Genomic DNA, 25,854 nt, shown 5'->3' on the forward strand with positions numbered 1-25,854 from the left:
TTGACCATGAACTGAAAAGACAATGGCATTGAGTATCTGAACATTGACCTGTCTCCAGCATAGGGTTTGAGGTCCCAGGGACTCGCGTTTGATGGCTTTCTCTACGGTGTGTTCCGGGATGACTGGGAAAGTGATCTTACCTGAATCGTTTTTACAGAGTGAGTTTAAGATCTACCTCGAAGGGTAGTTGTGGGAAGACTTGGTGGCTGTCGGATAAAACCAGGTTGTTACCCAGCTCTCTTTTTCTCTGAGATCTTGAGCTTGGTGTCCTGAGTGTGCCGTTGGATATTACGTGAGACCCTGTTCTGTGCTCCTTTTCCTGGAATGTCTCCCTCCTGCACAATTTTTATACTAGTGATAGCTACTAGGGAGATGTGGTAAAATGTGACCCAACAGAATCAACCATTTCAAAGTGTCCAGTTTAGGGGCATTCGTACCTTGATTATGTTGTGCCACCACCACCTTTAATCTAGCTCCAGAATGTTTCATCACCCCAAAAGGAAACACTGTTCCCCATTGCCCTCGCCCCTGCCCTTGGCAACTGCCAGTCTGCATGCTATCTCTGTGGGCTTACTTTACTGAATGTTTTATATAAATGGAATCATACAGCTGTGTCCTTTTGTGTTTACTTTCTTAATGTTCTTAGGGTTCATCCAGCATACATGTTGTAGCATGTATGTTGTTAGTGTCCTCAAGTAGATTCTGTCTCATAGCGACCCTGTATAGGGTTTCCGAGGAGCAGCTGGTGGATTGAACCACCACTTAGAGGTTCAAGTCAACCTTGCAGTCCAGTGCATTATCCCATAGTGCCACACCACGGCATATGAGTAGTAGTTATTTCATTTGTTGTTAGGTGACCCTGTGCACAACAGAACGAAACACTGTCTGGTCAAGCACCTCACAGTCGTTGCTATGCCTCAGCTCATTATTGCCGCCACTGTACCTGTCCATCTCGTTGGGGGTCTTCATCTTTTCCTACAAACCTCCACTTTACCAAACATGATACCTTTCTTCAGGGACCGATATGCCCTTAAATAGGGAGCCCTGGTGTGGCATTGTGGGTTAATGCCCTGAACGGCAAAGTCAGTATGAACCGCAAGGTCAATAGTTCAAGCTCACCAGTCGCTCCTATACAGGGTTGCTATGGGTTGGAACCGACTTGAAGACGCTTCACAACAAGAACAAAAAATGAGAGATGAAGCCTGGCCATCCTGGATTACAAAGAGCACTCTGGCTGTACTTCTTCCAACACAGATCTATCTGTTGGTTCTTTTGATAGTCCATGGCACTTTCAATATTCTCCTCCACCACCATAACTCAGATACACCAGTTCTTTTACAGTCTTCCTTATTCACTGTCCAGCTTTCACATGCATATGAGGCTATTGAAAATACCATGGCTTGGTGACATCTTTGCCCATCAATACATTAAAAAGGTCTTGTGCAGCAGATTTGCCCAATGCAACACGTCGTTTGACTTCTTGACTGCTATTTCTGTGAGTGGTGATGGTTGATGGGAGCAAAATGAATTATTTGACAACTTTAATCTTGTCCATTTACATGGGTGCTGTTTATTCAGTGGTGAGAATTTTTGTTTTCTTTACATTTGAGGTGCAACCTGTACCAAAGACTGTGGTCTTTAATCTTCATCAGCAAGCTTTCAGCAAGCAAGGTTGTATCATCTGCATATTGCAGGTTGTTAATGAGTCTTCCTCCAATCCTAATGCTGCATTTTTTTTCATATAATCCAGTTTATACTATTTGCTCAGCATGCAGATTGAATAAGTATGGTGAAAGAATACAACCCTGGCCCACATCTTTCCTCATTTTAAACCATTTGATGTTCCCTTGTTCTGTTCTAACTGTTTTCTTGTTCTATGTACAGATTTCTCAACACAAGTAAGTGTTCTGAGGTACTTATTTTCCAAAATGTTGTTCATAGCTTGTCATGATCCATATAATCAAAAGCCTTTGCATAGTCAATAAAGCACAGGTAAACATCTTTCTGATATTCTCTGCCTTCAGCCAAGATCCATTTCATGCCAGCAATGATATCCCTTGTTCGATATCCTTATCTGAATCACTTTGAACCTCTGGAAGTTCTGTCAGTGTATGCCTGCAGCCATTTTTATATTAAGCAGAATTTTATTTATATGCTTATTGTCTGATGATTTCTGCATTCTGTAGTGTCATCTGTCTTTGAAATGAACACAAATATGGATCTCTTCTAGTCCGTTGGCCAGGTAGTTGTCTCCCAAATATCTTAAACATAGATGAGTGAGTGCCTCCAGTTCTGCATCAGTTTGTTGAATGGTTTCAATTTGTATTTTCTCAATTCCTAGTGTGTTGTTCTTTGCCAGTGCCTTTTTCAGTATCCTTGACTCTTGATCATATGCTACCTCTTGTAATGGTTGAACATCGACTGTTTCTTTTTGGTCTGGTGACTCTGTATTCCTTCCATCTTTTTTTTTTTAATGTTTTATTGTGAATTATGTGATAGTTTACATGGGAGAACATTAGTTTTACATTCATTCTATCGTATATCGCTTCCATCTTTTTTTGATGCTTTTTCTGCATCATTCAATATTTTGCCTATAGAATCATTCAGTATTGAAGTTGAGTCTTGAATTTTTCTTCAGTTCCCTCAGCTTGAGAAATGCTGAGCGAGTTCTTCCCTTTTGGTTTTCTAACTCCAGGTCTTTGCGCATTTCATTGTAATATTTGACTTTATCCTCTTGAGCTGATATTTGCATTTTTCTGTCCACCTCTTGTACCACCTCCTTTTTTTCCATTTGCTTTGTATGTGTATGCCTGGGAGCAAGTTTCAGAGTCTCTTCTGACATCCATTTTGGTCTTTTCCTTCTTTCTTGTCTTCTTAATGACCATTTGCTTTCTTGTATGATGTACTTGATGTCATCCCACAACTCTCTGGTCTTCAGTCTTTAGTGTCTAATGCATCAAATCTGTTCTTGAGATGATATCTAAACTCAGGTGGGATGTGTTCCAGGTCATATTTTGGCTCTCGTAGACTTGTTTTAATTTTCTTCAGCTTCAGCCTGAACTTGGATGTGAACAATTGATGGTCTGTTCCAATCTGTCTTCCCCACGCCTTGTTTTAGCTGATGATATGGAGCTTTCCCACTGTTTCTGCATAGATGTAGTCAGTTTGATTTCTGTGTATTCCATATGGTGAGGTCCATGTGTATAGTCGTCTTTAATGTTGTTTTTAAAAAGTATTTGCAATGAATGAGTCATTGGTCTTGCAAAATTCTATCATGCCATCTCCAGCATTGTGTCTTATCACCAAGGCCATATTTTCCAACAACTGATCCTTCCTCTTGTTTTCAGCCTTTGCATTCCAGTCACCAGTAATGTTTGATCAATTTCAGACTGAAGTAGTTGATAGAATTTTTCAATTTTATCACCACTGGCTTTATTGGTTAATGCATACATTTGAATATTGCTGATATTAACTGGTCTTCCGTGTAGGTGTATGGATATTATCCTATCACAGACAGCGTTGCACTTCAAGACATCCCGTTTTTGATGATGAACGTGACGCCATCCCTCTATCATTTGTCATTCCTGACATAGTAAACTATGTGGTTGTCAGATTGAAAATGGTCAATCCCAGTCCATTTCAGCTCAGTAATGCCCAGGATATTGATGTTTATGCATTCCATTTCATTTTTGACAGTATCTATCCAATTTTCCTAGAGTCATACATTCCATATTCTGATTATTAATGGATGTTTACAGCTGTTTCTCTTAATACTGAGTTTTGCCTCATCAGCAAATGAAGGGGCCTAAAGGCTTTACTCCATAACACAGTCAACTCTCCTTTGAAGGAGACGGCTCTTCCCCAGTCATATTGTGAGGGCCTTTCAACCTGAGGGGCTCATTTTCCGTCGCTGTATCTGACAGTATTCTGTATGCTGGTGCTGACAGTGTTGCACTGCTAGTCATGAGGTTTTCAGTGGCTGAGTATTTGCAAGTTGTCTGTCTCACCTTCTTCCTAATCTGTCTTAGTCTGGAAGCTCAGGTGACCTTGCTGATATTTAAAATACCTGTGGCATAGCTTCTAGAATCACGTTAACATGTAAGCTGCCACAGTATGACAAACTCATAGATGAGTGGTAGAGTATTTCATTAGTTGCTGTGTTTCATTTTTTTTTTAAGTTAGCTAAACTTGTTACTTCTTGATTAAAATTCTCTCAGCGCTGTCTGGGCAGACTTTTGCTACCTTGACAATACTTCTGTGAGAAACCTTTGTAACAAATGTGGGAGACCAAGTGAAAAAAACCCAGATGATGATCCTATAACCCTGAGCATCGTGGAATAGGACAGAAAGGTGGCCTGAGATGCTGCTGAACAGGAGCAGCCAGAGAGGAGAGAAGAGGCAGGCTACGGACTGGTGTGAACATCTAGGATGTTTGTGCTTTGCTGTTGATATAACAGCCTATAGGCACAGGCTGCGGCAGGAAGTTGGTGGTATAGGGGTACAGTTCTCTCTTATTCCCACACCCTCCCTGGCCTCACAAGCAAGCCCAGCAGCCAGTGACACCTTCTCTTCCGTGGGGTTGGGCATTGCACCTAGTGCTCCTACTATTGGAGGTGCATAGGCCTGCCCTGAACTACGCTACATAGTGAACAGAGAGCTAACTGTGTTTACACTTCCAGTCTCTTATCACATCCACCAGGAGCCAGACGGTTGGGGAGTGCTTGGGAGCACACCAATATACAATCAGAAGTCAAATACAAACAAGACACCATAATGTCTCAGAGAAAACACGAAGAAAGGAGACAGCCTCAAACAAGTGACCAAAATATAGTCAGAAAATAGACCAGAAATGGTATCAGAACTATCTGATAAGGAATTTTAAAGAATGCTATTTAGGCATCTTCAGTGGATTAAAAGAAAGATGGAGAAAACTGTAGATGAATCAAGGAAAACATGGAAAGAAAAATTCAGGAAACTAACACAATAAATGGAAAAAAAACAAAACAGAACCATACGAACACAGCAATCAGAAAGCCAGAAAATTAATACTAAAACTTCAGAAATAGATAATAATGCTGAAAGGGCAAAGAATTAGCACTGATGCAATGGAAGGCCAAATTACTGAGCTTGAAGAAAAATTTTAGTGTTCATCGGCTAGAGGAACAATATTTATTTGCTGGAGTCCTGGTATGGCACTGTAGGATAAATGCAGGACCATAAGGTTGGTTTGAACCACAAGGATGGTGGTTAAAAGTCACACAAGTCGCTCCTTGGAAACCTTATATAGGGTCGCTATGGCATTGTGGCGCAGCACTAGATTGTGATTCACAAAGTCAGCAGTTCGCTGACAGTTCAGGTGATTTTGTCATCACCTCCTCAGAAACCCTGTACAGGGTCCCTGTGAGTCGGAATTGATTAGAGGTACTTAGCAACAACAACAACATGAGGCAGAACGGACACAATGGTACTTAACAACACAATCAGGATAAAATTCAAAGAAAGCCACAGGTTTATGTGAAGAATAACTTCTGTGATTGGAATTCCAAAACAGGAGAGACAAAACAAAAAAACTAAAGGGAATATTATCCAAGATTTGTTGCAAGAAAACTTTTCCTAATATGAAAGAGAAGATAGCCATTCACGAAGTTGAACAAACTCCAAACAGGATAGACCTCAAAAGAAAGCACCAAGACATAATAGAATCTATTTTTTCAAAACTAAAGACAAGGCAAGAATCCTGAGAGCAGCTTGGGAAAAACGAAAAGTTCAACCTACAAATGAGAACTAATAAGACTTAAGCTCTGGTTTCTCAGCAGTAACCATGCAGGCCAGAAGAGAATGGAATGACGTATACAAAAGTCTGAAGGTAAAAAATTGTCAACCAAGAATCCTATATCCAGAAAATCATCCATCAAATATGATGGTAAAATTGGAACATTTCCAGAATGGAAAAGAATTTGTAAAAACTAGACCAGCCTTATAAAAAATATTACAGGGCATCCTTTGGACAGAGAACCAACCACAGCAGATCGTCACAACCTGAGATTAACATGCATTACAGTACCACCTAGACTGACCCCGTATATGGAAACAGTAAAATGGAAACTAGAGAGCCACAGATGAGTTGTAATAACACTAACAACAACAACAAAAAGAAAATAGGAAAAAGAAGAAGAATGTCGTTACAGAACTCCCAAATGAAGAATTCAAGTAGATTTTTAAAAAAAACAAACACCTGACTATACCCTATAAAAGGAGCTCTGGTAGCGTAGTGGTTACGAATCGGGCTGCAAACCGCAAGGTCACTAGTCCGAAACTACCAGCTGCTCCACGGGAGAAAGATGAGGCTTTCTGCTCCAGTAAAGATTCACATCCTCGGAAACCCTTGGTTATAAACTAAACCAAGCCTTACTCCTAGCCCTAGGCCCAACCCTTACCCCAACAGTAATCCTGTTGTTAGGTGTCATCGAGTCAGTACCAACTCATAGTGACCCTAAGCACAACAGAACGAAACACTGCCCGATCCTCGGCCAACCTATCGTTGCCACGTTTGAGCCCATTGCTGCTGCCACTTTGCCAGTCCATCTCTCTGGGGGTCTCCCTCTTTTTCTCTGACTCTCCACCCTACCATACATGATATTCTTCTCCAGCTACTGGTCCCTCCTGACAACATGTCCAAAGTATGAGAGGCCATCCTGGCCTCCAAGGAGCACTCTGGCTGCACTTATTCCAGCACAGATCTGTAGGTTCTTTAGGCAGCCCATGGTACTTTTCAATATTCTCCTCCAACACCATAACTCAAAAGCATCAATTCTTCTGTGGTCTTCCTTATTCATTGTCCAGCTTTCGCATGCATATGAGGTTATTAAAAATACCATGACTTGAGTCAGCAGGTGCACCTTAGTCCTCAAGCTGACATCTTCACTCTTCAACACTTTAAAAAGGTCTTGTGCCGCAGATTTGCCTAATGCAATACGTCGTTTGATTTCTTGATTGCTGTTCCCATGAGTGTTGATAGTTGATCCAAGAACAATGAAGTCCTTGACAACTTCAATCTTTTCTCCACTGATAAGAATGTTGTTTATTGGTCCAATGGTGAGGATTTTTGTTTTCTTGACATTGAGATGTATTCCATACTGAAGGCTATGCTCTTTGATCTTCATCAGTAAATATTTTAAGTCCACTTGACTTTTAACAAGCAAGGTTGTATCATCTGCATATCACAGGTTGTTAATGAGTCTTCCTCCAATCCTGATGCCACATTTTTCTTCACATAACCCAGGTCCGCAGATTATTTGCTCAGCGTAGAGGTTGAATAGGTATGGTGAAAGAATACAACCCTGTCCTACACCTTTCTTAATTTTAAACCATCCAGTGTTTCCGTGTTCTATTCGAACAACTGCCTCTTGGTCTATGTACAGATTCCTCATGAGCACAATTAAGTGTTCCAGAATACTCATACTTCGCATTGTTGTCCATAGCTTGTCATGATCCACACAATCGAAAGCCTTTGCGTAGTCAATAAATGTGAACATGGTTTACTATGCCAGGAATGACAAATTGAAGAGGAATGGTGTTGCATTCATTGTCAAAAAGAACATATCCACATCAGTCCTGAGGTACAACGCTGTCTGTGATAGGATAATATCCATGCACCTACAGGGAAGCCCAGTTAATGCCACTATTATTCAAATATACGCACCAACCACTAAAGCCAGTGATGATGAAATAGACGAATTCTACCAACTTCTTCAATCTGAAATTGATCCAACATGCAATCAAGCTGTATTGATCATTGTCGGTGATTGGAATGGAAAGGTTGGGAGCAAGGAGGAAGGATCAGTAGTTGGAAAATATGGCCTTGGTGATAGAAATGATGCTGGAGATAGCATGATAGAATTCTGCAAAATCAATGATTTGTTCATTTCAAATACCTTCTTTAGACAGCAAAAGAGACAACTATATACATGGACCTCGCCAGATGGAATACACAGAAATCAAATTGACTATATCTGCAGAAAGAGATGATGGCAAAGCTCCATATCATCAGTCAAAACAAGGCCAGGGGCAGATTGTGGAACAGACCATCAATTGCTCATATACAAATTCAAACTGAAGCTGAAAAAAATGAAAACAAGTCAAGAGAGCCAAAATATGACCTTGAATATATCCCACCTGAATTTAGAGATCATCTGAAGAACAGATTTGATACATTAATACTAACCGTAGCCCTAACCATAATCCTAATACCAGACGAAGTCCTAGACCTAGCCATAGTCCTAACTCCCACACCTTACTCCTACCTCCCCATTTCTCCCAACAGGAATGAATACTTCAGGGAGCAATACTCTAATGCAATCAGCTTTCCTCACCGAGCACCTTGGGGGATACTGCCTTAGTTTTTGTTGTTTTTAGCAGTGTAGCACACATCCTAAAAATTCAGTGAATGCTTGTTGAATTATTTGATAAATAGTATATTTTTCCTTGATATACCAGACCTTAGGTGACATGCTATGTTGAGATCTTACAATGGCTGTGTGTGTGGGGTCGTCCCAAAGACTATATCCCCTGGGCTGATGATTAACTAGGAGGACCCTCAGGAGTTAGCAAATGGTCATACTCACAGCTGCGGTTTTTTTTACTGCAAACGGAACCATCAAAGGGGAAAGGCATATGAGATGAAGTCTGGAAGAAACCAGGTGCAAGCTTCCAAGATCCCCTTCCTGTAGCACCACCCAGGATTTGATGTGGTTATTCTAAGAGCAGCCAAGATGGTGACAGTGTTGTCTTGTGAAATCGTGTCTACCAGGAAACCCCATTAAAGACTAGGTCTTCATGGGGCCAGACGTCACATCTTTTTCCCATGGAGCAGCGGGTGGGTTTGAGCTGCCGACCTTGTGGTTAGCAGTCCAGTGCCTACTTACAGCACCATCATCACATCAGCACAGATTGCTGCCTTTGACTTGTCTGGCTGTGGCACTGTGGGTTAATATGCTGGATGGCAAAGTCGGTTTGAACTGTGAGGCTGGCGGTTCAAACTTACCAGCCGCTTCTCAGAAACCCTATACAGGGTCGCTATGGGCTGGCACTAGTGCAACAACAACAACTTGGTTTGTTGAAGGAGGAGCCCCAGCAGTAGGGTGTAAAGGCAGGCTCAGGTTATAGCAGGACCTATTAGTCTCCTTGTGTGTGTGAGTCAGAACAGGTACACACTGTTCTTAGTTAAGCCTCCCTGTAGCAGGAGATTGATACGGCTGTCTGCTCCCATAAAGATGGACAGTTTTGGAAACCCCATATAGGGTTGCTGTGAGTTGGAATCGACTCCCTGGCAGTGGGTTTGGTTTAGAGCAAGAAAGGGCCATTTCCGTGATTTTCGAGCTTTGCAGAATCAGCATGAGTGACTTGGTTGGGAGGCAGGGTTGGTTTCCAAGTGAGGGCAAATTTTATGTTAACAGCAAAAGTCAAGTCTGAGAGGTCTCAAGTCTTGGGTTTGGTTCTGCAAACCTGTACTTAACTGGTGAGCTTGTTTGAGCTTTAAATAGTTGATGGCTCTTGAAACAAGGGCAGCATGATTTAGGGGAAAGGCCAAACTTGATCTCTGCTGCCTCAGGCACCCTGGCTTCTCAGGTTGCATTCGGGCACCTGCTGTGAAGCCAGGCCAGCCGAGGTCCACCAAGGCCTGAGTCCCTGGGAAAGGCCAAAGTGAGCTTCGGCTCTTGGGCTCAAGGAGAGGATGAAATGGAGAAGAGATAGCTACTAGAGGAAGATGAGCTAGGAGAGGGTTCCGTGGGAAATGCAGAGGCCCCCTCTGGTGAGAGGGAACTGAAAGAAGGATTCCAGAAATCCTCAGAAGTAAATTCTCACTTCCCTGTAGCAACTGACTGTCCAGAGCATTTGGTCATTTGTCTGCGATATCCTTACCCTAACCCATGAAAGAGGGCATAAAGTTCTGTTTGATAGATGAGAAAAGACTCCCCCAGAGAAATGAAATAGCTTGCCAGGAGTCACTTAGCAGATGGTAGAACTGAAACAATCAAACCCCCGGGTCTTCTAGGTTATTTGCACATCACAACTTAACGGGAGGGGCAGTGGTTGTGGCTGAGTCTAGCATGTAAAAAGAGTGTGCTATGATGGCGCTGTTAAGTCTCCTTGTTGAGGACCTGGCTTGGAAAAGAGGGGCTGTGAGCAAAGGCCTCTGTGATGGTTTCCCTCTCTGAATTCCAGTATGACCAAACCCCATTTTTCTCACTCTGCTGTCTTTTCCTTCAGCTCTGTCTGGTGAAAAAGGACCATTGTGTTCTCTAGTACTAGAATGGCCCCGGGAACTTAAAGTTTGCAGGAAAATGGAATGAAAAGACCACGCAGTGTTTTCTACAAGCCCCTTTGTATAGTAAAATGTTAACGTTAAAACAAACTTCTAATCAGTTAGTGAAATGTTTCTGTGAGTGTATCTCATTTGCAGGATATTGTGACAATTAATAAGCATGATCTATTTCTTCAAAGCAATGTGCTGTGTTAAGTATAATTTGGAGTTTTTGTTTGTTATCTCTGAGTAGGTTGTAGTGAAATGAATGATTTCAACCAGTTTTTAGTGATCATGTCTGTTCCTCTAACCCCCCTATATCTGTAAACAATAGGTAGCTGGTATGATTGGTCTACACAAGGAACATTGCAGACTTAAAGGAGGAGGAAGCAGCAGCTTCTGTCTCTCCTCTCTCCCACTTCCACCCTCAGTTAAAGAGATACTTTCCAGTGGGATTGAGGAAGAGTAGTTTAAGCATTTCTCAGGCACGAACAAAGTGGGAGATAACCTAGACAGAGACAAAAGTGTGTTGTTGTTAGTGCAGTCTGGGTTGTTTTGCAGTTAATTTGAATCAACGGCTGCATGAGGAGAGGACGAAGCTGAGATTGTTGTTGTTGTTGTTAAGTGCCAAAGAGTCAGGTTCCGACCCATAGCGACCCTGTATAGGGTTTCTGAGGAGCAGCTGGTGAACATGAAGCGCTGGCTTTCTAGTTCAAGCCGACTTTGCAGTCCAGAGCATTAACCCACAGCACCACACCAGGACTCTAGTAGCTCAATATTATAAGGCCTAAGGATTCCTGGTGTGGCACTGTGGGTTAATGCGCCAGACTGCAAAGCCGTTTGATCTGCAACGTTGCCGGTTCAAGCTCACCAGCTGCACCTCGGAAACCCTATTACAGGATTGCTATGGGTGGGAACCGACTCAGTGGCATTTAATAACAACAACATGAGGTAGTGGGAGGGAGCGTGGTGACTTTTTGATCATGAAATGCAAGGTTGACAGTTTGAAGCCACCAGCTCCGTGGGAGAGAGATGAGGCTTTCTGTTCCCGCAAAAATGTAAAGCCTCTGAAACCCTATGTACAGGTTCTCTAGGAGTTGGAACCAACTCCAAGACACTTAACAACAATAACAAAGTAGTGGGACTCCAGGTGTGACTTTGTAGTATATAAGCATCAGACTGCTAATCCCGCTGTGAGTTGGAACCAACTCACTTGAACTTGATAACAACAAAGTAGTGAGTGTCTGGGATTCTCAGTGTTTTAACTTAGTGTGAACCAATATCAGCTGAGTTACAAGACACGTGATGGGGGCTCAACTCTGCCGTTTAGGAGTAGCGCACTAACCGACAGCTGTTCTGCTGTGAAGAGCAAATGGGTTCATTTTGGAATTGTTAACCATAAAGTAGGCAACACACAACTGTCAATAAATTAAGCTTGTGGCAGTTTTTAGTTGTGTCACAGAAGATGTGCCTGGGTGTGAATGGTCACCATGAGTCGGACCTAACTAGATGGCACTTAACAACAACCTTTACCCCGTTCCATACACCTGCACTTCCGTTGCTCTGCTCATCACTTTCCTTGAGTGATAAGATCTGCTCGTTGTACTATTGGCCGTAAGATGTTCTCAGCTCAGTGGCATCACCTATACTAACCCCTCTCTGTTCTGGACTCTTAACAGGTGACAGAGCTGAATGAGCCGCTGTCCAATGAAGAAAGAAACCTCCTCTCTGTGGCTTACAAGAACGTAGTTGGGGCCCGCCGTTCATCATGGAGGGTCATTAGTAGCATTGAGCAGAAGACATCTGCAGATGGTAATGAGAAGAAGATAGAGATGGTCCGTGCTTACCGTGAAAAGATTGAGAAGGAGTTGGAGGCGGTGTGCCAGGATGTGCTGAGTCTGCTGGATAACTTCCTGATCAAGAATTGTAGCGAGACCCAGTATGAGAGCAAGGTGTTCTACCTGAAGATGAAAGGGGACTACTATCGCTACCTGGCTGAAGTAGCCACCGGAGAGAAGCGGGCAACTGTGGTGGAGTCGTCTGAGAAGGCCTATAGTGAAGCCCATGAGATCAGCAAGGAGCACATGCAGCCCACTCACCCCATCCGATTAGGCTTGGCTCTTAATTACTCCGTTTTCTACTACGAGATCCAGAATGCCCCGGAACAAGCATGCCACTTGGCCAAGACCGCTTTTGATGACGCCATCGCCGAGCTCGACACTCTCAACGAGGACTCCTACAAGGACTCCACGCTCATCATGCAGCTGCTCCGCGACAACCTAACGCTCTGGACAAGCGATCAGCAAGATGACGATGGCGGAGAAGGCAACAATTAGGCCCCCAGGTGGACTGGCAGCGCACGCTGATGCTACTACTGCAGTCTTTATTTTTTTCCCATGAGTTGGGGGTTGGGTAGGGGAGGGAATAGGAGGGATGACCTTCCTAGGGAGGAAACCCACGACATGTCCTGTCTTTGATCGCCTCTTTGACATTTTTGCCAAAATACCACTAGTGGAAAGTCAGGCTAGCTGTGCTGGTATTGGAATAGCAGCCTTACACTGGCATTTGGACTGTTCTCTAGATTAATGCAAGTGGAGCTGTCTGTCTTTAATTTAACTTATTGCTAGATACTAGGGTTTTAAGATGAAAAGAAAACCCCAATGGAATGGCCCTCATTCAATAAGTTCTGTGGTTCCAGTAAGGTTTTTTGTGTACACATGGCTCTTGTCTTAAGTTTTGGGTACTTTCTATCTCATCTGTTTCCGCTGTCCTTTTTTTTTTTATTCCCCCCTACCAGACACGGAATAATTCAAATCCCAAACTGACAGGCTTAGAACATAAGGTGTATTTATCCTTACGGTTTAGGCCTTGTTGGTTGTTTGAAGTCTGATTAGTTGGCAGTATTAACACTAAATTGCAGTTTACAGTATTTCTACATTACAGCCATATGTAACATCAAGCCATCCATGGTGTCTCTCTCTTTGCGAGTTATTTTGGCTTCACCTCCACATCAGCCGTATCAGGTTGATTTTGCTGTATTCTGTCTCCCAGGCCCAAAGACTTGCCTGAGGAGAATCAAAGCGACTTTAGGTTTTGACTTAACAGGTGCTTGGCAGGTGGCTGTGGGATTTTTGTCCTTTTTCCTCTTAAATCCACCAAGAAAATTACTAATCACTTTAATAGAGATGTTAAACACCACAAAACTAAGAGAAAATTCAGGTCTGTATGTCATTTCTTGTGTTGGTATTTTCAGAGAAAATTCTGATTTCTCAGACGCCATCTCGCTCCTTCCTCAGGGAACTCACTGCCATCTCGCTTCTGACTTGATTTTCTTCCTGCTGCACCTCAGCACAGCTGACGAGGCTGAACCTGTTGGGTTGTCAAAGCTGTGTGGTCATTTTTACAAACGTTTGTGGTGCAGTGTGGAAATGCAGGTTCTTAAGAAGCGTGCTGGTGGGAAAATCCGGAAGGAAGTGCTAGATTCATAAATATTCTGTCAAATGTAGGAAGCCTTGTGAAGCGTTGTCAGTGTTTCCTCCCTTGAAAACACTCTTTCCCTAAGTAATTGTTGTTGGAAGAGAAATTCAAATCATTACACCAGGTTAATAAATATATACTTCTATTTGATCCAACGGTTTTCTATATATATATTTTTTTCTTTCTCTCTCTTAATGAAAACATAAAAGTCTAGAGATTTGCTTTTCTTGTGCAATCAAAGCATATTTGGAATTGAAGGAAAGCTACATTGGTAGTTCCACAAATTTCTTCTCAGTTAGCCTTAGGCCCCTCGTTCTCATTTTGGACAAATCTCTGTTTATCTGTAAATATGACGTGCTGAATGTGTGTTCTGTTTATTTTATTTTATTTTTTTACAAAATGAAAACTGTGTGGACTCTCCCGAGATGAGTAATGACACCAAACTTGATTTGTTTGTTTACATATTTAGGCAAGGAGAGGCTTGATAACTAATTGAGGAAAAACTGACAGGCTTTTGCTAATACCAAATTGAGTTTATAATTCTGTACTGAGTATGTCTATCGGGGTCCAGGTGACAGTGAAGATAGAAGAGTGACGGTGATGAACGCCCCTGGGATGAACATACGCTGTCTGTCACTCGGCACAGTTTACCCAGCATGACTTTCCTTAGATGGCTCTTCCATATGCCAGAGCGCAAGTCTCAGCTACCTGCCCCTCCCAGACAGTGAGGAGGAGGCAGCTCGCAGCTTCTGTGTCCTTTACAGAAGCCCAAGTTGTAAGCACTAGGGTGGGAAGAGGTTTCTGCGAGGCTCAGGGGGGCTGCATTCCCTGCTTTCCCTTCATGTCTAGGGAGCAGTGTCGTGTCCTTCCTCACCGCATTTGGAAATGATTTACTGGAATTACAAAACCTATTTTTCTTTTTGGTCCCTAAAATTTCAGCTTTGGCTCTGGCTGCTTTTTAGAATTATGCAAGACAAAATCCTACCTGAGGGCTAAAAACAGAAGAGGGAGTGGGCGACTTGATATTTCAGCAGCTTGAATGGTTTCCTTCCTTTCTTTCTTCTTACAGAAATGCACCTGCCTATGGCACTGTCTCCGTGAAAATGGCTCCAGTATTCTATGATACCGTAGCGTGCATGCTCGTGTTGTATTTCTATACAGTAGCTTGAACTTGATTAACTTATACTGTAGCTGTTATGTATTCCTATGACAAAAAAAAAAAAAAAATGAAGTCTTCAAATTTTTTTTTTTTTTTTTTTTTATTTTTTCCTTTTGGGGGTAAAGTTTGCTCTACCAAATAGTGATCGTAACAAATTGATCTGTTTTGGATGTTGCTATAGTGACATGCAGTTATATATTTTGTTTTTATGGGGGGAGGGGAGCAAAAGAAACACCAGTGTTAGCTTAATCTTAATGTCTGGTGTTTGTCATGGTGAAATTCTAACTATTACAGTCTAGGAGAACAAAGAATATGTTCTCTGAATGAGCCTTTGTGCTTTTTGTCATGTTATGCAGTGAACTCTTTTTAAGGTCTAACCAGTGATTATTTTTCCAACTCCGTGTTTCTCTAAGGAATTCTTTCTCACACGGACCATTCTTAGCAGTTTTCCTCAGTGATGGAATATCATGAATGTGAGTCCATTCTGTAGCTGTCATACGTGGAGCAAATAAACTTACAGATCTGACGTCAGTGCTACTTAGTTTCATTCAATGACTTTAATTTTGTCTTTGCGTTTGAAGAATTGATCAGATACAGGTGGTCTGTTCTCTCCTCCTCCCCCACCCAAGGGATGAAGTTGAATTGAGGGAAAGGGGGCGCGATGGTATATATTGAGAACATCTTTTTCTGGGATGAGAGCCTACTTTCCCGACCTTGCTAAAAGCATTACACTCTCTGTTTCTCATAAAAACGAGCACATTCAACTGGATTCCAGCCTTGCTGAGGGTACAGCTTGCAAGAAGCATAGGACTGAGTTTAAATCTCAGATCCTTTTGACCTTCTGGGCCCTGGAGGTCTGGATTCAATAGGAGATTCGGTTGGAGTCTTGTGCCTAGTCATGTGTCTGTCTCTTAGCGCCTAGTATTGGTGATAATGAAGTCTTGGAAGAGATGGTCCTTTATGCCTGAAAATATTCCGAAGTGAATGGTCTGAGCTCTTTATTAATCCTTTTGAAGTGATCTCCAGGCATTAGTTGGTGTAGACTGAGCTCTAACAGCTTCCTGAAGACCGCCAGCTTTCAGGATGTGAACCCTAGTGACTCAGGGCCCCAGGCGTGGGGGAGGAGGGAGGGTAAGGCTAATTTACTCCATGCACTTGTGCTTCAGGAAAGGGGAGGTGGCCTTGTTTCACACACTGCCAGAAAGTCTTTGTTAGAAATACTAATCCCAATTTCAGGAAGAAAAACCCTCGTGTGAGTAGGTTTTGGGGTTTTTTGCGGTATACTGAATGGATTTCCCTCATTTAGTTCATTTACCATCCAGCCACCCTGTGAGTGCCGCTGGCAGAACTGGCACAGATGTGGAAATAGTCACGCTACTACCGGGCTAACCCAAGTGGAGCCCCAGCCTCTGACCTGAGCTACTTCTGCGGACCCCAGACCATGTCTGTGTAGCCAAGAGACTATACATGGGGGCTTAAGAAGTTGGTGGGAAAATTGCATTGTCTTTAATTTTAAGTCCCAAAGGAGCTCTGGTAGCGTAGTGGTTACAAATGGGGCTGTGAGCCTCAAGGTCAGCAGTTCGAAACTACCAGTGGTTCCGCGGGAGAAAGATGAGGTGGTCTGCTCCCATAAAGATTTTACAGCCTCAGAAACCCTATACAGAGTCAAACCCTGCGTAGGGTCACTATGAGTCGGAACCAACTCCACAACACACAACAACAAACAAGGAGCCCTGGTGGCGCAGTGGGTTACGTGAATTCACCAGCTGCTCCACAGGAGCAAAAATTTTATAGCCTCAGAAACCCTATAACAGGGTCATTGCGCTGAACCAAGTATGGCACACCACCACTACCATACACTGACTGAGCTCTTAGTTCCTCAGGGTAGAGAGAGGAATCAGACACTGGCTGACCAATCAGGAAAAACTGGTCTGAATAAGGTCAGAACAGTGGAAACAGGGCCCAGGCTCCTCAAGGCTCTCCTAAAAGTTGTGACTCCCAACACCTTGTTCCTTGGCCGTAACTTCCCGTTAGCTGATCTGTGCCATGGAGTTGGTTCCAACTCATAGTGGCACTGTATAGGGCTTCGAGAAGCGGCTGGTGGGTTTGAACCGCTGACCTTGTGGTTAGTAGTACAATGCTTATACTAGTGCCAAACCACGACCCAGAAGAGTAGATTGCTGGATCTTTTCTCCTGAGGAGCTGCTGGAGTGTGGGTGTAGGGGTATTGAACCATTTTGGTTAGCAGTCAAGCACTTATATTAACATTTGTGCTGCCAGAGTGCCTTCCATGCACTCTGAATTTCAAAACCAGTTGTGGTTATGTGAGGCAAATATAGATCAGGGGAGTGACTATATATGGAGGACTGCTTGGGCACCCACAGAGCAGAGTCTCCATTCCAACAACTGAGTTTGAGATGCAGTCACCAAATGAGGTGCGTAAGTGCAGGGGACCTCGAGCATAGCAGAGTGCTGGCCCGGCAAGTGTGCAGCCTCCTCTCTGTGTGTAGTTAGGGCATGTGCTCGCCTCTGCTCTGGTCAGCTGAGACTGAGTGCTGAAGAATGGTACCTGCTGTCTCCTGGGTGCACAGTTCTCAAAGCGAACTTGGAGAAACAGCACTGACATTAAGTGGTCACCAGGCCATGTGAAGATGGCATTGCAGCCTGCTGATTGAACTGCTGGGCTCACTTTTCCACTCTAAAGTGTGGGTAACTTTAGAGTCCTTTACTATTTATTCATAGTGACCCTTCAGGGCCAGAGTCAAACTGCTCCTTAGGTTTGTGGAAACAGACAGACTGCCTCAATTTTCTCCCCTATGTTAGTAGCCAGATGCTTAACCCATGGTGCCACCAGGGATTTTTGGTCGTGGTCATAGCGACCCTGCTTAGGGTATCTGAGGCTGTAAATCTTTATGGGAGCAAAAAGCCGCCTCTTTGTCCTGCAGAGCAGCTGGTACAATCAAACAACTGCTCTTGTGTGGTTAGTAGCCCAACCCTGCCTCTTAATTAGCCACAGCTTAATTATTGTGTTTTAATTAAGGAGTTTCAATACCTGTGGTCATTGCAGAGTTAGCGCCAGAGGGGCTGGATCACCCCAGGTAATAGGTTTCTTGGTGTCTCCCGTGATTAAAAACTCCACAGCTGGCAAGACAAAGAGATCACGGTTTCCCAACTTCAGTCGTGTTACCCATGTGGTTCTCTGGCGAAGCCACAGTGCTGGAGAAGAGAGAGGAAGCCACTTTCCGAGTTTCTGTTTTTGACTAAGTAGTATGTGCACATAGTATCAAAGTCACTACAAAAGGGTAGTGCATTGCCTTTGAGCTAAGAATGTTTTTTACTTTTTTAAAGGATTGTAAATGAAAAAAATGTTTGTGACCCACAAAAACTAAAGTACAGCTCACCAACCTGGTTTTATCAGCAGTTTCCTCCCATGCAATTCTGCCCCCACTGTTAACTTGTCCTTCCTACTCTAGTGTGGCGCTGTGGGATAAACACTGGACTGCTAACTTCAAGGTTGCTAGTTTATACCCACCAGCTGCTCCTTGGAAACCCTACACTCTATGGGTCCAAACCAACTGGATGGCACTTAACAATAGGACTGGCCCTGATACAACAACATGTTTTGTCCATCTTTGAGACATGGGGTTTCTGCTACTATTTTGAGCATTATAGTTACTCTTCAATTATAAGAGGTTTTGCCTTTTTATTTAAAATACGTATAATTTGAAATTTGGTAGTGTCTGTAAGTACCTCTTGATTAGATTTAAGGGTGGGTGTTTGGGGACCTCCACTTTACTCCCAAGCTTTTACTTAACATCAAGCACAACTTAAAATACAGTGATAACAAATTTGTGAGCTGCCCATTTTGGTTGCCAAGAGTGATAACCTATATACATAACCATGACGTAGAAATTAATAATTTGTCATATTTGATTTTATATTTCTATATGTTTTAAGATCTTTAATTTGCAATGTGACATTTTATCCCAGTTTACAGTTTACATCATATTTCTAAAAATAAGGACATTTCTCTTTCATAACCACACCGTGTTACTATGACACCTAAGATCAACAATACTTTTTTAATATCCAGCCCATATTACCCCAAACTGTACCCACAGTACATTTGATAACTCTTGCTCCTTCCCATATCCCCAACTAGTATTAAAATTCATTAATTGGGTCTTATCATTAAGCTGCCTTGGTCTGGATCTAGAATATTATTCCCTCCTTTTTTTTTTTTTTTTTTTATGGCATTGGCATTTTCAGGAGTCCTGGCAAGTGTGACAGAATCCCACCCTCTGCGTCTGTCCAGTTTCTTCCTCAAAGAACCGTTGACCTATCCCTGTTGAGGCACTATTTTGTCTTGCCGAAGGATTATTTTAAGGTCCTTGGAGGATGTATAGCAGCACTTGTTAGCCCTAAACTGACAACTCCAAATTTGCAGCTCCCAACTAGTGGGATTCACCCGTGGGAACCGTCCTCATCGCTAGGCTGGGGTCTTTTGTCTCCTCAGAACACTTGCAACTGGATGTCCCATGCATGACGTCCTGTGAATGGCCTCTGGCTGTTCTGTCCCTATTTTGGAGGGAGGTGGTTAAACTGCGTCTTTTGTGTTGAGAATCATCTCAACATGCACGCAGGTCAGAGGCAGCTCCTGGTGGAAAGTAGATTATTAGGAGAATGAATCTCTAGGATGGAATCGAGCTTAATGCATCCTGATGTGGGGCTGTAGGATTAAACAGTTCAAAAGGTCGCCAGTTCCAACCCACCAGAGACTCCTGGAAACCCACCCTATATAGGGTCTGACTTAAAAGCAATTGACTTTATATAGACTAGGAAAAGATAGCAGAGCTTCTATCTCTTTCCACTCTTAGCCACTTTTCATCTCTTCTGCCTTGCCACATTCCGGTTTTAATGGTCAGGCCATAGAAAAGCTCATGTTTAATTCCATTAGGTTATCAAAGCAAATTGCCTTCCTGAAGCCCTTCACTTCCAAATTATGATCTTTTCGGTCTTGCGGTTTACAATAATCTGCCTGTTTAATTAAAAAAAATATTCCTTATTGGGAATGTCGTCCCATAGTTCGAGGTTGAAGAGGGTTGAGGAATGAATGGGCTGTTGCCCTAAAGGTTATATATGAAATAAGAACGACTGGATCCAATTGCAAGGATTTTGGGTGAGTCCTTGATTCCCAAGATCAAGCCATTCCATCTCATTGCTGGGTTAGAGCAAAAGGGGTAACAATTATGCCCCTTGTAAAGGAGCCTTGGTGACCTTGTAGGATAAGCACTGGCCTGCTAAACCACAAGGGTGGCAGTTCAAACCCACCAACTAACGACTCCCGGGGAGAAAGACTGCTCCCTTTACAATCTTGAAAACCCTCTACAGGGTCACTCAGTTTGGAATCGACTTGATGGCAGTGGTGGGTTTTGTTTTGTTTTGTTTTTTTGCGGATTCTGACAAAATGAACCTGGGTGGGGCGGGGGACCAGCGTTGTCGCGGTGATGACTATGCATTCATCACTTGAAATGTCCAGTTTACCTGGCCTACAAAATACTGCAATGGTACTACTATCTTTGCAGGGATCCAGGTCTGACCACCGGCCAGTCCCTGTCTAGGGGCTGCAGCTGTGTTTCCTCTGTCGGCCCCCGGTGGGCACTGCAGGCATCGTGGCTGGCGCCACTGATGGAGTGGGTTCCCCGGGCCGCTGATACGACTCCTTCAGGCGTCGGGCGGCTCACGTTTGGTCCTGGAGCCCAGTTCGTCCCCCAGCTCCAGCCCCAAAGACCTGGGCCCCAAGGGCAGGATTCGTTCTGGTAGATGAGTCCACGTGCCTGAACCCTGCACGATCGGACACGCCCTGGCGTGCGCACGCGCACTCTGCTGGTGTGGGACTCTGACCATCAGGGGTCGTGAAGGCGCCAGTACTGTCCAGAGACCCGGATGTGAGCAGAGCGGGTCTGCTCTGTGAGGTGACCCGCCTTCTCATCTCGGAGCCATGATGAGAGCCAATCACAGGCCACTCTCCCTGTTCCTCCAATGGTTGGCTTGTTGCTAGGGCTTGAGTTTCTGCTCCCGGACCTGACGCTTCCGCTGCCCCTGGGCCGGATTCATCCAAACGCAGCCCCTCCCTTCGAGGTGTTTTGTCTTCTGTCTTCTGTCTCGAGTGCCCACCTTCGTCTTCACGGACGGACGATTTTGTTACCCGGAGACACCTGGCCTGGGGTGTTAGTGACGTCCAGGGTGTTTTCCATGGCTGGGATCAGTAGAAGGGGCCAGATTCCCAGCTGGTTGCAGTATCAGGCCCTTGGCCCACTGTCTGCCCAGGAATCCCCATATTAACCACCATTGTCCTGTAGTGGTCTGCTGTTCTTTGTTTTACACACACCCCACACTCCCTCCCACGGAGCAGATGGTTGGGTTCAAACCACTGATCCCTGGGTTGGCAGCCAGGTGCTTTAACCAGCGCAGCATCAAGGCTTGCTGTAGATCCCAGGAAAGTCTTATTATAGTCCCATGTTGCACAGGTGGAAACCAGACCTCCTTTGCCCCAACTCACAGGTTTCCAAGGGGGTGGGAGGCAGACCTGGTGTCCAGGGGGCACAGAGGTCCCCAACCTGCCTGCCCAGCCTCCACTGCTCACATGCCCCATGTCGCAAACCATTCCTCCCTAGGTGTCTCTGCTTGAATGCCAGTCAGTCCCCACACTCCACTGACAGTCTTAACTTGGAATTGAACCGTGGCCAGTAACGCCTAATGATCTTTCCCACTGTCAGTCTTGAAAGATGTCAAGGATGCAGACAACCCACCCACCCCCAACCCAATCTCTCACTTCCCATGGTCCAGCATAGAACTGGGTAATTTGAGACGCAGGGAGGGGAGGGAAGTTGCCCACATCACCAATCAAATGTGGATTTAGAAATTGAAAATCAACTTCAATGTGACTGTTTAGAAAGGCAAAATCTCTGTTACTCAGCGATGTCATTTTCTAAATAAAAAGCTGTTTGGTGGCAGAACGCTGAAGGAGCTCAGGATTGATCCACGTTGTGAGACAAAATCAACATTCCTTCATCTTTCAGAAGGGTGGTTTTCCTATCAGTAAAATGGGGATGATAAGTTTATTTCATAAACATGCCTAGCACTGACTAGGAGCATCATTACCTTATATGATCAGCTTCATGAAGAAATGGAAATTTAGTAACTTGCCCAAGCACTAGGACTGAGCTAGTAGGTGGCTGAGGAAGATTCGAACCCAGTCCATGCAACACCATTGTCCACAAGCATAACCAATGCCTCTCAGAGCGGGTTTGTGAGGCATGTTTGATCTGCCAATCAGTGATTGGCAGATCGCATGTTCTGGTGAACACCATAAAAAAATGCAACAAGGCAGGAAAGGCCCCCAGATACAGGCCTTGGCTGCCAGACCTAACAAAGGCAGAGTCAGGAGACCTCTGAGGACCCTCAGGATCTGACACAGAGCAGGGAAGAGCTTGGCCAAAGACACAGTAGGCATGGAACTGGGTGGGGTGTCTGTGCTTTCTAAGACTGGGTCTCCTGTCCACTCTTCCTATTTAAGATTCCAGAAGGTTCTCGGACAGATTGACGTGAGCTGCCCGTGGGTCCCTAGGAGAGCACCAGGGGGCGGTCATGTACTGTTCTCTCTGGACCAGGGAGGATGTGGGCGCCCTGCAGAGGGACAGTTTCTGGGCCTGTGTTAGTACTGCTCCAGCCCTTCCAAGGTGAGGCCAGGGTTTCCTACAAGGAGTTGGTCAGCACAATTTGAGTTTGGAGTCAGTCCTGTTACCAACTGTGGAGACTGAAGCACTCCTCTTTCCAGCAGAGGCCACTGTTACGGTTCAAGGTTTTCAGGCTAGCCAGACCTTGCCAAGACGACTTCCAAGAACCTCACTAGAGCCACCAAAGACATTGTAAAGAAAGAATTTGGGGACTAGGACTCAGAGAAGGGTGGAGGTGAGGCTCGAGAGAGGATGGAGCAGTCCAAGAAGGAAGAAGCCTTAATGAAGTAAGGGCCGAAAGGGGAGATAAGAATTCAGAGAAGATGGGAGAACTCAGAAAAAGGAGAGGACACGGGGATTCAGGGTAGGGGAGAGGGCTTCATGTTGGGAGGGGAACTGAGGGAGATAGAGGATCAGGGAAGGAGGGGCACTCAGTAAGGGGGTTTGAGTTCAAAAGGGGATCTGAGAAGGGAAGAGGCTTGGTGGACATCTTTGGTTAGAGCATCTACTCACCTGTTTAAGTTATCCAGTACTCCCTGTGCCCCAGCCATCCCTTCATGAACCTGGCTTACCGGGCCCAGGGGCATATGGGAAGGAAAAGTTACCTAGTGCACTCCCTGAGCCTGAAGGCTCTCCTCACACCAATCCCTTGTTACCCTGAAGAGAGCTGTCTTCACATTCTTGGACATCACTGGGATTTGGGCCTTTCTACCTTTGTTAGGAAGTCATCGACAATAGCATTAATATCACATGGAAGTAAACTATCGCTGAAGATAATTTTAAAAACATTTGTAGCAGTACATCAATATGGAGCTGCCCAAAATTCAAGCCAGATTCTAAAGAGCATGTGGAACGAGAGACGTCTTTGCTGATGTCAGAGGGATCTGGGCTGAAAGCAGAGAATACCAGAAAGATGTTTACTTGTGCTTTGTTGATTATGCATTGGGAAAAATGGGAATTCCAGAACACATAATTGTGCACATGAAGAACCTGTCCATAGACAGTCCTTAGAACAGAACAAGGAGTCACTGAATGGTTTAAAATCAGGAAAGGTACACATGAGGGTTGTATTCTTGCACCATACTTATTCTATTTGTGTGCTGAGCAAATAATCTAAGAAGCTGGATAATATGAAGATGATGTGGTATCAGCACTGGAGGAAGACTCCTTAACAACCTGCAATATGTAGATGTTACAATCTTGCTTGCTGGAAGCCAAGAGGGCTTGAAACACTTATAATGTTCAAAAGCAAAGGTATCACTTTGAAGACTAAGGTGCACTTGACCCAAGTATTTTCCATTGCTTCATATACATGTGAAAGTTGGACAATGAATAAGACAGACTAGACCGGTAGAAGAATCCATGCATTTGAGTTCTGGTGTTGGAGGAGAATATTGAAAGTGCCATGGACTACCAAAGAACCAACCTATCCGTCTTAGACAAAGTATAACCAGAATGCTCCTTAGAAGCAAGATTTTGTCACTTGTACTTTGGACATTTATCAGGAGGGTCCAGTCTATGGACAAGGACATCATGCTTGGTAAAGTGGAAGGTCAGGGAAAAAGAGGGAGACCCCCAACTAGATGAATTGACACAGTGGCAAAAACTATGGAATGAAACATAACAATTATGAGATTAATACAGGATCACACAATGTTTCAGTTTGTTGTGCATAGGGTCGCTATGAGTTGGAACCAACTCAACCACATCCAACAACATGAAAACAACAACTTTTTTTTTTTGGGGGGGGGTGTCTGGATAGACACCAGTCTTGACTCCCCTTTGATTCCCATCTTGCACAGGATTGACATTAATCTCTAGACAATGGCAGGAAGGGTCTCAGAGGTCACTCAGACCCCTTAGATTGGAAACCAAGCCTAGGGCAGGACTGGCCCTGGCCCTGGCCATTCCTCCAGCAGGAGCAGAGCTGGCCCCAACCCAGAGCCGGTCCCAGCAGCCACTACTTTCTTCTGCACACACAGCCATTCCAGTCCCCTCTCTCTTTTAGTCCAGCGCCCCCTACCAGCCTACATCTTGATCCAATCTGCCATGTAGTCTGGGTGGGAGCCATGCCAGCAGGCAGGTGAGCCCCTTTTTCTACAGGGACATTCCAAGGGCTGGTAATGTCCCCAGACATGACCTCTGCTCTCTGCACTGGGAGTGGGGAGGCCTGACCACACATTTGACTTACTCTGCCCTTTGGTGGAAAGGGAGGTGGGCTGTCTGGCTGGTGGGTTCATCCCTATGCCATGCTCCTCCCTGAAGCATTCGGCAATTCTGTTACTGATCTAGAGCTGTCTGTTAGCCAAGCCTGGGATTCCTGACATGTTCCACGCTGCCAACTCTCTTAATACCAACTACAGACTGGTAGAGCTATTGCCTAAGAAGCTCCTGAGAAGATGGCCCATCCTTGGAGGCACCTTTAGATGGATGCACACACAGTGAGGCACTAAGTTACCCGGGGAAGTAGGGGAAGAAGGGACAGAGAAAAGCAGAGATGGAGTGATTTCTCTGCTCAAACGTGGGTCTTCTCAAGAGACCCTAGGCTCCTCAAGGCTTGCAAACAGGGTTGTTAGCTGAGGAAGTGACCATCATACACTCTGGGGTCAGGGGTCCATGCTGAGCTTCCTCCACCTGGAGAACACATCAGGTCTCGCTCTGCCCATGACACTCGGCAAGTGCGGCTCCTGTTGGAGCCTCGGGTCCCTTCTATGTGGTGAGAGGTTGAGCAGGACCATCTCTGGGAACCACATCACTTGGGCCCTGGGCCCTAGCATGGAGGGGGCGCCTTTTTAGAATTTGTACATTTATAAATGGATTAGAGAATCTTTTAACTGTTGTGCGATGCTGTTGTGTCTCTCCAGAAATGCACTCTGGGTGCTAAGGGAGTTCCACACAAGAACCCCCAGCTGAGTAGTAGAGGCTTTAGTGCAAGTTCTGAGCTGCAGGCTGAGCAGCCTCAGCCTCACCTGCCCACCCTCCACCGTCCTCCACATCCCTACTGTGACTTGAACTGGCAACTCAGTCTCTGCTGTGCAAACCCTAAGCTCAGGAATGCCCCAGGCCCCCAGTTCCTTGTGAGTGCATGGGAGTGATCCAGGGCAAGGTCACCAGAGAGGGTCCTGATGCTCTGAGTTCTGTGGGGTGTGGGGTGGGAGAAGGGTCTGGGTGGCTGC

General features: G+C 44.6%; 1 protein-coding gene across 1 annotated transcript in view; it reads left to right on the forward strand.

The window, feature by feature from the left end:
- YWHAG (tyrosine 3-monooxygenase/tryptophan 5-monooxygenase activation protein, gamma) overlaps window positions 1-13,160 on the forward strand; it is a 32,737-nt gene extending 19,577 nt beyond the window's left edge. Inside the window, exon 2 of the mRNA XM_006859680.1 lies at window positions 11,983-13,160. Within this exon, the coding sequence (XP_006859742.1) occupies window positions 11,983-12,639 (657 nt within the window). The 3' untranslated portion in view covers window positions 12,640-13,160. The remainder of the gene's footprint in view (window positions 1-11,982) is intronic.
- The last annotated feature ends 12,694 nt before the right edge of the window (window positions 13,161-25,854 follow it).

This window comes from Chrysochloris asiatica, unplaced genomic scaffold (genome assembly GCF_000296735.1).
Source record: "Chrysochloris asiatica unplaced genomic scaffold, ChrAsi1.0 scaffold00034, whole genome shotgun sequence".
Taxonomy (NCBI): domain Eukaryota; kingdom Metazoa; phylum Chordata; class Mammalia; order Afrosoricida; family Chrysochloridae; genus Chrysochloris; species Chrysochloris asiatica.